Below are 13,414 nucleotides of genomic sequence, written 5' to 3'. Positions count from 1 at the left end.
GTGTGTTTTTTATGTGCCCAGCAGCCCTGGGGAGGTTGAAGTAGTCCACACAGGTTCCATCCATAGACAGCCTACAGCTTGTGCATGGTTTCATCTGCTCCAGCAGAGTAATCCTCCTGTTTTCAGGGCACACTTGGCAATTAAGACACAATCTGTCCTACTTAAGGTATTAGGGAACGTTTAGTATGATTTAGGAATTGCATTAGGACAACAGATGCTATTTTGAAGAAAGAGTTTATGAGCTGTTTGTGGAGTGAATGAGCATTTGCAGTTGTGCACCTGAAAAACATTTGAATTAAGGGAAGAAAAACTGCAAGTCAGAACACAGCGATGGCTTCCAACTACTTCCAACTTGGTAAGTTGGCCTCTGTCAGCTGTAAGAAGTGTGCATGCTGAAGGTAGCCACCCTGTATCTTTAGATCAGACACTCATCTGCAGGAAATTATCAACATTACATTTTTTACTGGCTTTGAGGGAGAGAGGGCTGAGAAACTTTGAATCTGAATTTCAGCTGTGCTTTGGGTGGTAGCGCACTGCTTGGGTGAACTGAGGATATCTGATCTTCGACTTCAGGTAAGCCATTAAGAGAACCTGATTTGGTTGTCGAAGCATGCACACAGATCTGTTGATTTGAGACTTAACTGCCATATGTCCGGCTTTCTGATCCACAGAATGGGAATAAGAGGATTTGTTCTACGGCGATGGACAGAAACATGCTGAAATGAATGCGAGACGTCGCACATCTGAGTTGACTGAGAAACTGCTTGGCCAAGTGCTGTGCCATGTCCATTGCCATCCCTGTCCCACTGGAGGAGCTGAGCTGGGAGGAACACCCATGCAGTCCTGTGGTGATTGAGCAGGTTAGGAATAGAGCTCTTTAATGAGCAAAAAGGTTTTTGCATTGTGCTAAATCCATTCCACACTGCAGTTTGTTCCTCAGCCACCTGATAGCTTACCTGGCACAAGGCAGGGCCAAAACAAGGCAGGAACAAGCAGCAAGGGTTGAGTTCCTTTGATTAGCATTAGATGCTAGTAAATTGTAAATGAAACGGTGTCCTAGGCAACACTATGTGAACATAATTCAGCCAGCAGCTCCTTGTGTGGTAAGGCAAGAGGTCGAGAGGGGATGTCCTCAAGTTGCTGCAGGGGAGGTTGAGATTGGATATGAGGAAAAACTTGTGTAAAATAGTAGTCAGGACTGGCACCGGCTGCCCAGGGAGGGGGTGGAGCCACCATCCCTGGAGCTGCCAATGCCTTGTTCTGGGTCAGTCTTTGCATTATTCATTAATGCTGAGATTGCGTTAGGGGAGAAAGACCAGGATCAGTTTACAAAGTCGCACATTGTGGAAGAGAAATGTATGGTGTTGAAGAGAGCAGCACTAAATGTAGCCTTGCAGTTAGTCCCAGGAACAGGCCTGCCACCGTGGGAAACTGTTTTCTTGCAGCGTTATCTCGCTGAAGATGCCTGTTATGCAGAAGAGCCGGAGCACTTTGCCCTTTCTGTCTCCTGTGAACTTTGACCAGTTGGTCAAGATTGTTCATTAAGCCAGATGCTAATTGTGCTGCTTCTCATTCCACTGAACAAAGGTATGCTGGCTCGCTGTTCTGAGTGTCCCTAGGAGGAGAGGCAAGAAGTGAAATAGTTGACGAGGAGGCGAAGAGCTTACCGATGGAGCTGAGTGAGAAGGGAGGTGTGGAGAACAACGGGTTTGTTCAAAATGAGGCTTTTGATGACAGGGAGACCGACACCAGCAGCCAAGATGAAATACCAAAAACGTGTGCCGTTGACGTGAGCCCAGCAGCCGTGGCAGAGCAAGCATTGCAGCCCTATGCAGGAATGCCAAAGGAAGTCCTGCTGAAGTTCTCCAGCCAAGCTCGGTACAGGGTCACCAGGGAGATTCTCTTCTGGCTCATCATCGCTGCTGCTGTCCTGCTGGTGTCTGCCACGATTGCCATCATTGCTTTGTCCCCAAAGTGCCTTGATTGGTGGCAAGATGGTCCTATCTACCAGGTCTATCCTCGTTCTTTTAAGGACAGCAACATGGATGGGAATGGTGATCTGAAAGGTATGTAATAAGCGGGGCAGCTGTTGTCTGTGTGTGAGGTACATACATAAAAGTAATCTTAAGAGTCACCTTATAGTCAAGCAGAGGAAGGCACTGACTTGAGAGTGGGGCATGAAAGCTGTCCTAGTAACTACTGGCTGGTGAGCCAAATTGCCAATTATTAGATATCATCAGAAGCTTCTTGCTCAAGTTAACCTATGCCTGGAGTTAGAGCAAGTGTTTGGAGGTGGAGCTGTGAGCAAACAGGAACGCAGCTGCCATTATGGGAAAATATCTCTGCAGAACTGTGGTCAGATGGGAGGATGGGTGCTGGACACCGTCACGTTGGTTTGGCTGCATCCCCCCAAGAAGTGAGAAAAATCAAACTGACAAAATGGGGGTGGAGGGAAGTGTTTTTTCTTGCTTTCTTTGTGATCTGGGTGTTTCCGAGATCTTACTAAGAACGTATACCTAATACTGATCAGGTATTGGTTAGCTGTGCTTCTAAACGGGATGTCTGAGCCCAACAGCATCTGAAAAATGTCTAGACAAAAAGCAGCAGCTGTAGCAAATTGTAGGAGACTTTTCCTAACAGAAGGCAAACCCGAGGTCTTTGCATTATGACTGTACTTCCTTTGGGTGGTCAAAGGGTTCGTTGACTTTGAAACCAGAAAGTAACGGTGGTGCTGTATTTTAATAAAAATACAGGCATTTGTTTTCAGAAGTGAATGTTAAATATATTGCATGAAACGGTATTTTTGTTCCGCAGAATAGAAGTTGTCTTTGGTCAGTTTTTTAAATGATTATTATTTTCCCTTTTCCCTATAGCAGTGGCTTTGAATGGTTTCCATTCTGTGGCCTCATGATGCTCCTAAAGAAATGGCAAGGTTGCCCCGCTATCTGAGATAGGTGAAAACTGGGAGTGGTTATATAGCAAAGAGATCTGTGTTCTGTTGTTGAGAGACTGCAGCAAACTTAATGTGACCAAACATGTTTGTCTGTTGTAATCAGATGTTGCCCTTTTCCTTTTTATAGGAATCCAAGAAAAGCTGGACCACATCACACACTTAAATATAAAAACCATCTGGATCACATCTTTCTACAAGTCCCCCTTAAAAGATTCTGGCTATGGAGCTGAAGACTTCTATGATATTGATCCCATGTTTGGATCAATGCGTGATTTTGAGGATCTTCTTGCATCCATACACGATCGAGGTAAGCTCTGATCAAAACAGCTCTATTAAAAAGATGTTTGCTGTTATGCTACAGGTGTGCCTTGTAGCTTTCTGGAGAAAGCAGAAAGACAACTATAAGATTGAGGGGGAGCATAGACTTCCTTATTGCAGTTGTTTTTGGTTGGTGGCACACGTGCCTTAAGCCAAATCCTTGCCCAAATGGTTCCCCTTGTGCCTGGAAGATGTGATCCTTATCTTGATTTAAAGTATGCGTGTGTTTTAGGGTTAAAGGTAATAATGGATTTCATACCAAATCACACCAGTGACAAGCACCAATGGTTTCAGCTCAGTCGCAATCGCACTGGGAAGTACACGGATTACTACATCTGGCAGGACTGCGAGCAGGCAGGGGCAGCCATCAGTGCTCCCAACAACTGGGTGAGTGTGGGCAGGGACGGGCTTGTAAATCACCCGTAAATCACCCGTAGATCACCCGCTGCATTGCAGGTTGCCAGGTAACAACAGCACACTGAACACAACTGTCCTGTGGATGTGAGGCCACGGCCTCCGGCACTGGGGGCAGGGGTTGGGTGCTGCAATGTAAGGAAGACCTAAAGCTATCAGAGAGCATCCAAGGGAGGGCTGTGAGGATGGTCAAAGTCTGCAGGGCAAAGTGTGTGTGGAGCAGCTGAGGTCCTAATTCTAAAATAAAAAATGGTCCTATGTTTTCCTCTGTATTGTAATTGGCAGCAGAAGTCTGCTTAGAAGAATGAAACAGTATTGAACATGAAATACGTGTGGCAAAACCGTGACTGAAAGGAAGAGCAGCTGACAGGAGTAGGAAATGAGAAACAAAACATTAAAACCAACCCAATTTGTTGCACCGATGAGGCATTTTGTGCCTTGTTATATGCTTGTAATGCATCACATCTTAAATTATACATGTAGCTAAACGTTCAGTGGAGAGTTCTGATTGCTTTTCTTCCCCTTTACTTGAGCAGGTGAGCGTCTATGGGAATTCCAGCTGGCAGTACGACGATGTGAGGAAACAGTGCTATTTTCATCAGTTTGGGAAAGAACAGCCGGACTTAAATTTCCGCAACCCTGCCGTTCAACAGGAAATCCATGTAAGTGTCTGATTTGCTGCGGCACCAATAGCACAAATTTACAGTTTAATTGAAAGTTAACTTGAAGATTACAGTACATTTAAATGGTTGAAACAGAAAAGTGTGCAGACAGGTTAAAATGTTCGTAAGCAAAACTCAAGGTTTGTCTCCTGATGGTTCCAGCACGGAGGACGTCTGATGGAAGGACTGACATGGTGCTGCAGTGCAGCTGAATGCCCAAGCTGAGGGAAGCTTTAATCTCTGTTGATACAAGGAGCTGTTTATTAGCCAGCCCTATGGGGGTAACACTTTGTTTTAGCAGAGGTGTTTGCGTATTCATGGCAGGGAGGCAATGCTGGTCTGAAATGCAAGGAATCCCATTGCTCTTGGATAAGGAGGAATTTGTGAGTTTTGGTCTGTCTGCATCTCTGGTGGTTTTATGTGGGGAGAGACAGGTGTACAACCAAGAGTGTTTCACCAAGGAAGACTTGTATTCTGATGAAACCTCATGCTTGTCCACATTATATCTCCCAATAGATCGTATTTGTTAAAACATTGGAAGCAGGCCTGAACCTGGGGAGTATGACAACTGTGTTTTTTTCACTTTTTTCCCCTACTGTTGAGGCATTAGGACGGCTACCTCAGCTGTTTTAATGTAGCCCTTGGGTTTTTTTCTGCTGTGATATTGAATTTTGGTGTCTTTGGTAGTTTTCCTGCCTGCCCAATTCTAGTGCCATCGTCTCTTGGGCTGTCTCTGTCTCTCCTCTCTGTGGGTGTTGCAAGTGTGTGAAGGAATAAAACAGAACCTTGGTTGTATTTGTTAACTGAAGCATAAAATAAGACTGTTCTCAAGACTGATCCTTGACCAGCTCCACTAGTAACTTCTCTGCCTTGATGCCTCCCTTAGCACCACATCTTTCCACTCTTCACTTTTCCTGCTACTGCCTGTACTTTTCAATGGCCATGGCAATGTTTATTTTTTTTAATCGATGCGCTACTGAAGCTAAAGTAGCAAATAGATGCAGCGTTTACTTTGAGAAGCAGTTAAATGAAGACTAGTAAGTTTTGTCTGATAATACCCACTTTAGGTAAATACTTGTGAACACAATCAATTGCTTTGGCATGTTATGGAATAATACTTTCGTAATTTAATTCAGAATCCTGTTTCATGTCATGACTGTGTGAGCGAGGAGGAAGCTTCAGCTTCACTGAAGAACACTATTGCTTTTGGTTTAGTTCCTGGGCGTGGGGAAGTGTTAAACCTTCTAGCAACCAGGGGCTGTGGCTTTCTGTCATAAATAAAAGTAATCATTCTCAGTAATAAGTCAGTACCTGATATTTGCCAAACAGAAATCTGTAAACTTGAGTGTGGAGTCCAGCCTGTCCTGCCAAGTGTATCTCATACATACTGAAACAACAAACGAGTTTTTTTGTATGGAGGTGAGATAACAGTTTCTGTACTAAAGGAACAATTCCACAAACTCCTCAAGAGAAACTGAACTTCAGAGCTGCTTGTGAAAAGTAGAGCACTTAGAACTGTGATAATATCGTACCTACTGGAGTAGAAATAGTTTCACTAACAGTGACCAACCTCTACGTTTGGTAATGAAATTATAAATCTACAGCAGTTAACTTGGATAATAGTTTTGGTGTCCCTGCAAATCAACAAATAAGCCTGAAAACTCCCATCTGTCAAATAAAAGGGAAGAAATATTCTAAGAGCTCTATTGTATAAAATGGAAATTGGTGGCATGAGGTCTGTGCAGAACAACTTGCACTCACATTCATTTGAATCAGTACGTTCTATCTGTGTGCAGCAATACTAAGCGATATGCTTAGCCTAATGTCTACTAATGGGTTTTCTCTTTAAGCATGTATCAGTTTGAGATGGGCTCACCTGGATTTCTCAACTCTTCCCTTTGTCCTAGGATGTTATCAAATTTTGGCTTGGCAAAGGAGTCGATGGATTTAATTTTGTTGCTGTGAAATTTCTTCTAGAAGCCACACATTTACGAGATGAGCCACAAGTGAACAAGTCTCAGAACCCTGTAATGTATATATATATATATTTTTATTTTTTTTTTTCCTGTATTTTCCATGCGGGTAAGAGACTGCTTTTACCCTTTGGAGTTTTAATCATGGCTTTAGAAATGCTGAGTCAGTCATGTTCATTGGAAGGAAGGTGGTTCCTGGACTCTTGTTGCTTAAGCAGTGCATGCAAGGATTGAGCAGAAGCGCTGCAGGTGAGAATTGTCCATGCACGCACTGTATTTCTGTGCAGACAGACTTGCTTCTAGTTTTGTTTCAACTGAGTCAGAACTGATCAGTTCTATGAATACAGTGTTGCCACAGCAGCATTGTCCCCGGTTAGTGCTGAGGGTGTCGGGTCTTTAGGACAGTTCCCCAAGCACAGTTTGGGTCTGCACTGCAGCACCAGTATGGGAAACTCATTTCAGTTTAAAACTCTGCTTGGGTTGGTGGATTGGTTTTGTCTCAGCAAGAATTTGGAGTTTTGAATTCTAAAACATTGTGCTAATGATGCTGCTTTGTCTTTAAGGAGAGCATCACAGCCTATTCCGAGCTCTACCACGACTACACAACCACGCAAGTTGGTATGCATGATATCATCCGTGGCTTCCGCCAAACCATGGATCAATACAGCAGTGAACCTGGCCGATACCGGTAATCATTTTCATAGCTAGGGAATTTCTTCCTCTCTTTTTGTCGCCATGTAAGGTTTTGGTCCTCAAATGCAAGTAGGCTGTGCTTTCCCAGAGTGCACAGGAAAGGAAGCTTGCAGTAAGTTGGCCCTGGTAGCTCTGTCATATCTGTGGACTGTAACAAGTAGGCAGAATATGTGATTGCTTGTTGTGGCACAGTTTTAATCAAAGCCCATGAGCCTGATCCATTGTACAGTATTAACAATAGAGTTCATATTGGATATGTAATCAGAGATTGTGGCAATCACAGCGTGGCTGAGGCTGTCATGCACCTCTGGAGGCCACCTGCTCCAGTCCCTGCTCAAACAGGGAGGACATCCAGAGCTGGCAGCTCAGGATCATTCCCAGGTAGCTTTTGAGGATGGGAATTCTGCAAGCCCGTCTGGGCAGCCTGTGCCAGTACTCAGTTACTCCTGCAGTTTAAAGATGATGCAGAGAAACAGCTTTCCAAGGATCTCCCCTCATCTGCTTTACTAACTACAAATTCCTCTGTATTTTTTTCTTTTTTTTTGTGAGGAGGAGGGAGGCAGATATAATTACTGTGGAGGAGGTTCTTCCTGTATTATTTTCTAAGCATGTGAATACTGTTCCTGGCTTCCTTCAGCTCTGTTCAAACCAGGGATGAGATAAAAAAGAAGTCCTTGTTTATTTCTTTGTAGATTTATGGGTTCGGACAGTGATGAAAAAGAAGACATAGAGGCAACAATGATGTATTACGGAACAACTTTCGTCCAAGAAGCAGACTTCCCATTCAATTTCCACCTAATTAACATGAAAAATCTATCTGGCAACAGTGTTTTTGAAGCTGTCAATGTGTGGATGAAAAACATGCCTGAAGGGAAATGGCCAAATTGGGCGGTAAGAGTTCTGAACTTGCTGTTATGGGAAAGGCCTTTTCATGAAGGTGGTAAGGTGAACCTCCACACACATTGATTTCAGTGGGATTAGCTGTGCAGGTGTTTGCTATGAACTGTGTTTGGGATAGTAAAGAGATGAGCCATAGGCAAAGCACGGAAAGTACGGCCTCTGATCATTTCCACAATTGCAGCGTGGGAGCATTTCTGTTTGGGTATCAAATGTCATCCTCAGGAATGCAGTTTTGTACCCTCAAGGCATCTCTCTGTGAGAGGAGGCAAAATGTCCGAGGTAATATTTAGAAAAAGCTTCTGTTCTGGCTTTAGGAAAGAAAACAAGCTCATGTACAGACCATATGGAGTTGCAGCCACTTGTTTCACCACATCACTTCCTACATACAGATCTCTTTGCTTTCAGCCCCATGCTCCAGCATGCTTACCTCTGGGAGGTTCTCTTGCAGGGCTGCCAGCTTCTCAACCCCGCATGAGTCTCCACAAAACAAGCACCACCTTTGCATGGCAGTGAGAAGGGAAGAAATCCAAGGGAGCTGTAGCTGGGGCAAGTTAACAAAGTCCCGGGCTGATTTGTCATCTCCTCTTACTTCTACCACCTACATCCTAAAATATTTGTGGCAAAATGTGTACTGGCATCAAGGGAAAAAAAAAAACCAACAAGATCCTCCTTGTAGACCTGGAGGTGAAGGTGGAAGAAAGTAATCTACTGCTTTATTAAAGCTGCTGTCAATGCTGGGGGTCACTGTAAGGCCCTTTTCTTCGTATGAGGCAGTCTCTCATCATTTATCTCTTTGTAGATAATTACCAATGTAATCATGCAGTTGGGATGTGCATGCATTTGGCCAATACACATGAAACATACCGAGCTACTTAAGTGGACAGTGATTGTGGTGTGTGTCACTTGACAAGGGAAGAACAGGCTGGGATCCTCTCTTAGCCCGGTGGAGATAATGTGAATTTAAATAACTGTTGCCTTTATTTTGGTGCCTGTGAATGAAACTTCACTCAAGATGGTTTTTGTCTTAGACCAGTTTCACACCTGCATAGAATTTTATGTCTTTTTAATGGAATGATGTTTTCTTGAGGTCGGAAGCCCGAACACTGCTCGGATTTCATCTCGGTTTGGGAATAAGTATGTCAAAGTTATGAACATGCTGCTGTTAACCCTCCCTGGTACTCCCATAACTTACTATGGTGAAGAAATAGGCATGGAGAACGTTGCATCAGAAAATGTAAGTGATGAGTATATAAATTCTGATCCTGTTGTTATTTAGTTCTGATTAATGGAATATTTGAAACTGCAAGGTCAACCAAATCCAGTCTTTTTCAGTGTTTGGGTGTGGTATTATGTTCTTCATTGCAAAGCTGTTATACGGGATGCAGGAATGGCCAGGCCTGAAACCAGAACCAAGGCTGTGGCACCTTCCTGAGCTGCTAGGTTACAGTCCTGCTCCCTGTTTTCTGCCCTCAGCTGGATCAGACTAGCCTGCTCTGTCATGCCCTTGCTTTGCTTTGCTTTGCTTCAGCAGAAGGTATAGCAATTGCCAGTGTCAGGCCTAGGCCAGTGTCTCTGATAGGTGTGCCTAAGGCAAGAAGAACAGAGTCCATGTCTCCTTCCTCCCACAGTACTTCATTCATTCTATCAAAGTCCATTATTTCCTGGCTAATTTTTAAAGGAATTCAGAGTTCAGTAGCATAGCTAAAGCTTCTGACTCCTGGAGTCTGCTTTGTTCTTGCTGTAAAGAGGCACCTGTTGAAGCCATGGCCCTCTCTGAAGTGCACAAATCAGAAGAGGGGTTCTCCAGAAAGAGGTGTGTGAGCACACCAGGTACTGCTTAGTACTGTGTGCAGGCTCTCTTTTTTCAGATCCAAAGCGAGGTAGCTGGGCCTGCAGATCATGCATGTAACTTATTTGCTTGTAGTTACAAGTAATGCACGGCAGGATGTTTGTTTGCTTATAGTTTGTTCAGAACTTATTCAAGGTCAGGGGATTAGCACAAAGTGCCTGTGCCTTTTGCACTGTGCTGACCTGCCTGCCTTTCAGTTGTGTGTGATTTCTCGTCTCTTCTATGATTGCACCTGACTTCTGTAGTCTCTTTGCTGGAGATGTGCCTGCATGATTGGAAACGGTCACACCCAAGAGGGAATAGCCCAGATCTACCTCTTCTGGCTATGTTTGAGCACCTCAAGAACATGGTCCTAAGGCAGATGCAGTTCTCAATGTGGAAAGCCTCTATTACAGCATGATGAGCTGTAACTGATCCAGGAGACTCATAGTGTCCATTGACAATAAAACTTTCTGGTTCAAGTACTGGGCGGACCAACCAGAGGTGAAGCTTTGCTCGACCTGGACCTGGTGCTCAGCAATGCGGAGGAGATTCTTAATAATATTAAGATTGGAGGCAGCCTGGGCTGCAGCAACTACACCCAGTTCATGATCTCAAGGAATGTTGGCCTGGCAAAGAGTGGAGTCAGGACCTTGAGCTTCAGGAAAGTGAACTTCAGGTTGTGAGGGAATTGTTGGATGAGATCTCCAGAGAAGTCCTTACAGACAGAAGAGAGGAACAAAGCTGGCTGCTCTTTAGGGATGCCTTTCTGAAAGCACAGGAATCCCTCAGAATCAGGAAGCAGGCAGGGAAGGAACAAAACTGGCATGGCTTGGTGAGGAACTGATGGTCAGAATGAGGGAAAAGAAAGGCAAGTACGGGCAGTGGAAGCAAGTGTGGGTCACCTGTGAAGAATACAGGGATGCTGCCAGGACTTGCAGAGATGGGATTAGGAAAGCCAAGGCACAGACAGAACTGAATGTGGCAAGGGATAATAGAAACAAGAAGGGATTCTACAGGTACGTAGGTCAGAAGAGATTGGCCAAAGAGAGCGTACCCACTTTGCTAAATGAGAAAGGAGAACAGGCTACAACAGAGATGGAGAAGGCTGAGATACTCTGACTTCTTTGCCTCGGTCTTCACTGGCAGCCAGAACTCTCACATAGAGCTGGGTGCTGGGGGGAGCAAACTCTTCCCCCACTGTAAGGACTGAGCAAGTCTGAGACTCATGGGACTCAATGTGTACAATTCCATGGGGCTGGAAGGCATGTATCCCAGGGTCTGAGGGGAGCTGGCTGATGTGGTTACTGAGCCACTCTCCATAGTATGTGAAAAGTTGTGGCTGTCAGGCAGAGTCCCCAGTGACTGGAAAAAGGGAAACATCACTCCCATTTACAGGAAAGGAAGGAAGAAAGGCTCAGGGAACTACAGGTCAGTAAGTCTCACCTCTGTTACTGGAAAGATCCTCCTGGAAAACACACTAAGGCACAAGAGGGATGTGTAAGTGTTCTGAGACAGCCAGCATGGCTTTCCCAAGGGAAGGTCATGCCTGACCAATCTGGTGGCCTTCTATGATGGAGTGACAGCAGTGGAGTACAAACTGAAGGGAATTGGTGTCATCTACCTAGAATTCTGCAAGGCCTTTGACATGGGCCCCCACCATGTCCTTATCACTAAATTGAAGAGAGATGGATTTGAAGGCTGAACTGTTCAGTGGATAAGGAAATAGTTGGGAGCTCACAGCTTTTAGTCAACTTCCATCCAACCATCTGTTGCAAGGGGAGACTACTGCTCAGTTGGGAACTCCACATTTAGCCAGTAGTGCTGTATCTGTCAGACTGTCTGTTCTCTTCCATTACCATAGGGCAGCGCTTTTCTTCTGTTTCTCTTGAGATTTGCATCAGGATTACATCCTCCTTGCTGACTCTCAACATCAACCAGAGAAAATAATGCTTCAGTGGTGACTGCGTGGAAGCTGAGAGTGTGTTATTTAAGAGCCAAGTTTTTAACAGGCTAATCAAAACACACAACTTGGTAATGGCTTGTAACACCGCTTGTATGTTTTAGGTGACCTTTCCAGAGAAATCCCCTATGCAGTGGAATGGCAAAGATAACGCTGGCTTTACTGAAGGCAACAGTAGCTGGGTACCTGTTAACGCTGACTACCAGAGTGTCAATGCTGAAGTAGGTATTTGCCTGTGACAAACCAATGGTCTGAAAGTATCCTAATGTACCTATTTTTCTTTAACTTCTAATGGGACCTGGCAGTGTAATTAATGAAAACAGACTCCAAGGAGGAAGACAGAAAAGCACCGAATCTTCACTGAATTTGCTAGGAAAAGAAATCCTCACGTCAGCAGAGTCTGCTTCAGCTGTATGCATTTAAGCAGAGCAACTGCAATGATAATGTCGATATGGCAAATTGACTTAACATCCTTTGAATCATTTTCACATTCAATTGAAATCCAATACTTTTTCATTTATATTAGTGTATGTAAAGCACCCTCCTTGCAATAACTTTCCATACACTATTTGTAATGTATATAAATACTTTTTGTTAAAATAGTTGAGCAGATTTTGCTGATCTACAGCTGACCAATATTGAAGACAAAATACAAACAAACAGGAAATAAATAAATCCTCTGACTTCAGGAGATCAAACTCGGTGAAAAAGGTTCACTATCAAGCTTTAAATGGCTGTGGTTTTCTGTAGAACAAGTGCTAAGCACTGTAAGGGACAGCTGGAAGGTGGAAATTGTGCCTATGCCAAGGAAATTCTGTCCTGCTGGATAATCTCTGCCACTGCACAGATCTCAAGAAAGTGCACGAGAAAAGGTCGTTTTGCTATGGAATTAGCAGACAAACTTGAAGAGAATTAATCGTTAGAACTGAATTCCAAGAGGTGTGTTCTTGGTAGACGGCGTGGGTGTGAGAGGTCCATCTTGTACAATGCTGACTCTCTTTCAGGTTCAGATGACCCAGTCCAACTCAACCCTGAATCTGTACAGAGAACTAACTCTACTTCGCAACAACGAGCTGCCCATACATCGGGGGTGGATGTGCTCCATCTGGAGTGACAGTGATGTTTTTGTGTACGTGAGGGAATTGGACGGGTTAGACAGTGTCTTTATGATGGTTCTCAATTTTGGACAGGAATCAACAATCGATCTGAAAGCGATAGTTCCAAGCCTCCCATCTGAAGCTGTGGTAAGACTAAGTACTAATTTTAGCAATACTGGTAAAGCTGTCGATACCAAAACGATTAAAACTGAAGTAGGAGAAGGTCTGGTTCTTGAATATAGAACAGAAAAGCCTGTTCATAATATGGAAGCTTTTCGAGAAAACTGTTTTGTGGCTGAAAAAGCTTGTTATTCCAGTGCCTTCAATTTGCTCTACATGAACTGCTAAATGCAAGAGTAGCTTTCATGTTAACTTAGGAAATGTTTGGTTCAGAGAAATGCTAATTCTTTTTGGCTTTTCAGGCTTGCTTTCTGTACACAATAAACAGCTTGAAAAATAAAATTAATACAGAACTGTCGTGTATCTGTACTGGGTAGTAAACAATTTGGTCATTTAAACAGTGATCATAATATAGGCATTCATTTGTATTATCTTCCGGAGGCACTTACTATTTATGATTAGTAGGCTTTTATCAGATAAAAGAGTGCTGCTA

At 43.9% G+C, this 13,414-nt stretch overlaps 1 protein-coding gene across 1 annotated transcript; it reads left to right on the top strand.

Annotated features, from left to right (window-relative positions):
- The first annotated feature begins 1,622 nt into the window (after positions 1-1,622).
- On the top strand, positions 1,623-13,272 carry SLC3A1 (solute carrier family 3 member 1). Its single transcript, XM_072332127.1, has 10 exons — positions 1,623-2,066; positions 3,081-3,260; positions 3,504-3,658; positions 4,222-4,347; positions 6,255-6,374; positions 6,884-7,008; positions 7,706-7,904; positions 9,001-9,147; positions 11,809-11,925; positions 12,709-13,272. Exons 1-10 carry the CDS (start codon positions 1,670-1,672, stop codon positions 13,147-13,149), a joined length of 2,007 nt encoding a protein of 668 aa, XP_072188228.1. The 5' UTR covers positions 1,623-1,669; the 3' UTR covers positions 13,150-13,272.
- Positions 13,273-13,414: the final 142 nt, after the last annotated feature.

The sequence above is a fragment of the Excalfactoria chinensis genome, chromosome 3 (genome assembly GCF_039878825.1).
Source record: "Excalfactoria chinensis isolate bCotChi1 chromosome 3, bCotChi1.hap2, whole genome shotgun sequence".
Lineage (NCBI taxonomy): Eukaryota > Metazoa > Chordata > Aves > Galliformes > Phasianidae > Excalfactoria > Excalfactoria chinensis.
Note: the sequence above shows the minus strand (reverse complement) of the source record. Positions and strands in the feature narration are given on the sequence as shown.

Excerpts from the sequence above, each read along its gene's own strand:
- SLC3A1 (XM_072332127.1), top strand. The coding sequence starts at position 1,670 with ATGGAGCTGAGTGAGAAGGGAGGTGTGGAGAACAACGGGTTTGTTCAA. Across the intron at positions 3,659-4,221 it reads TCAGTGCTCCCAACAACTGG|GTGAGCGTCTATGGGAATTC; the intron begins GTGAGTGTGGGC and ends TTACTTGAGCAG. Across the intron at positions 11,926-12,708 it reads ACCAGAGTGTCAATGCTGAA|GTTCAGATGACCCAGTCCAA; the intron begins GTAGGTATTTGC and ends ACTCTCTTTCAG.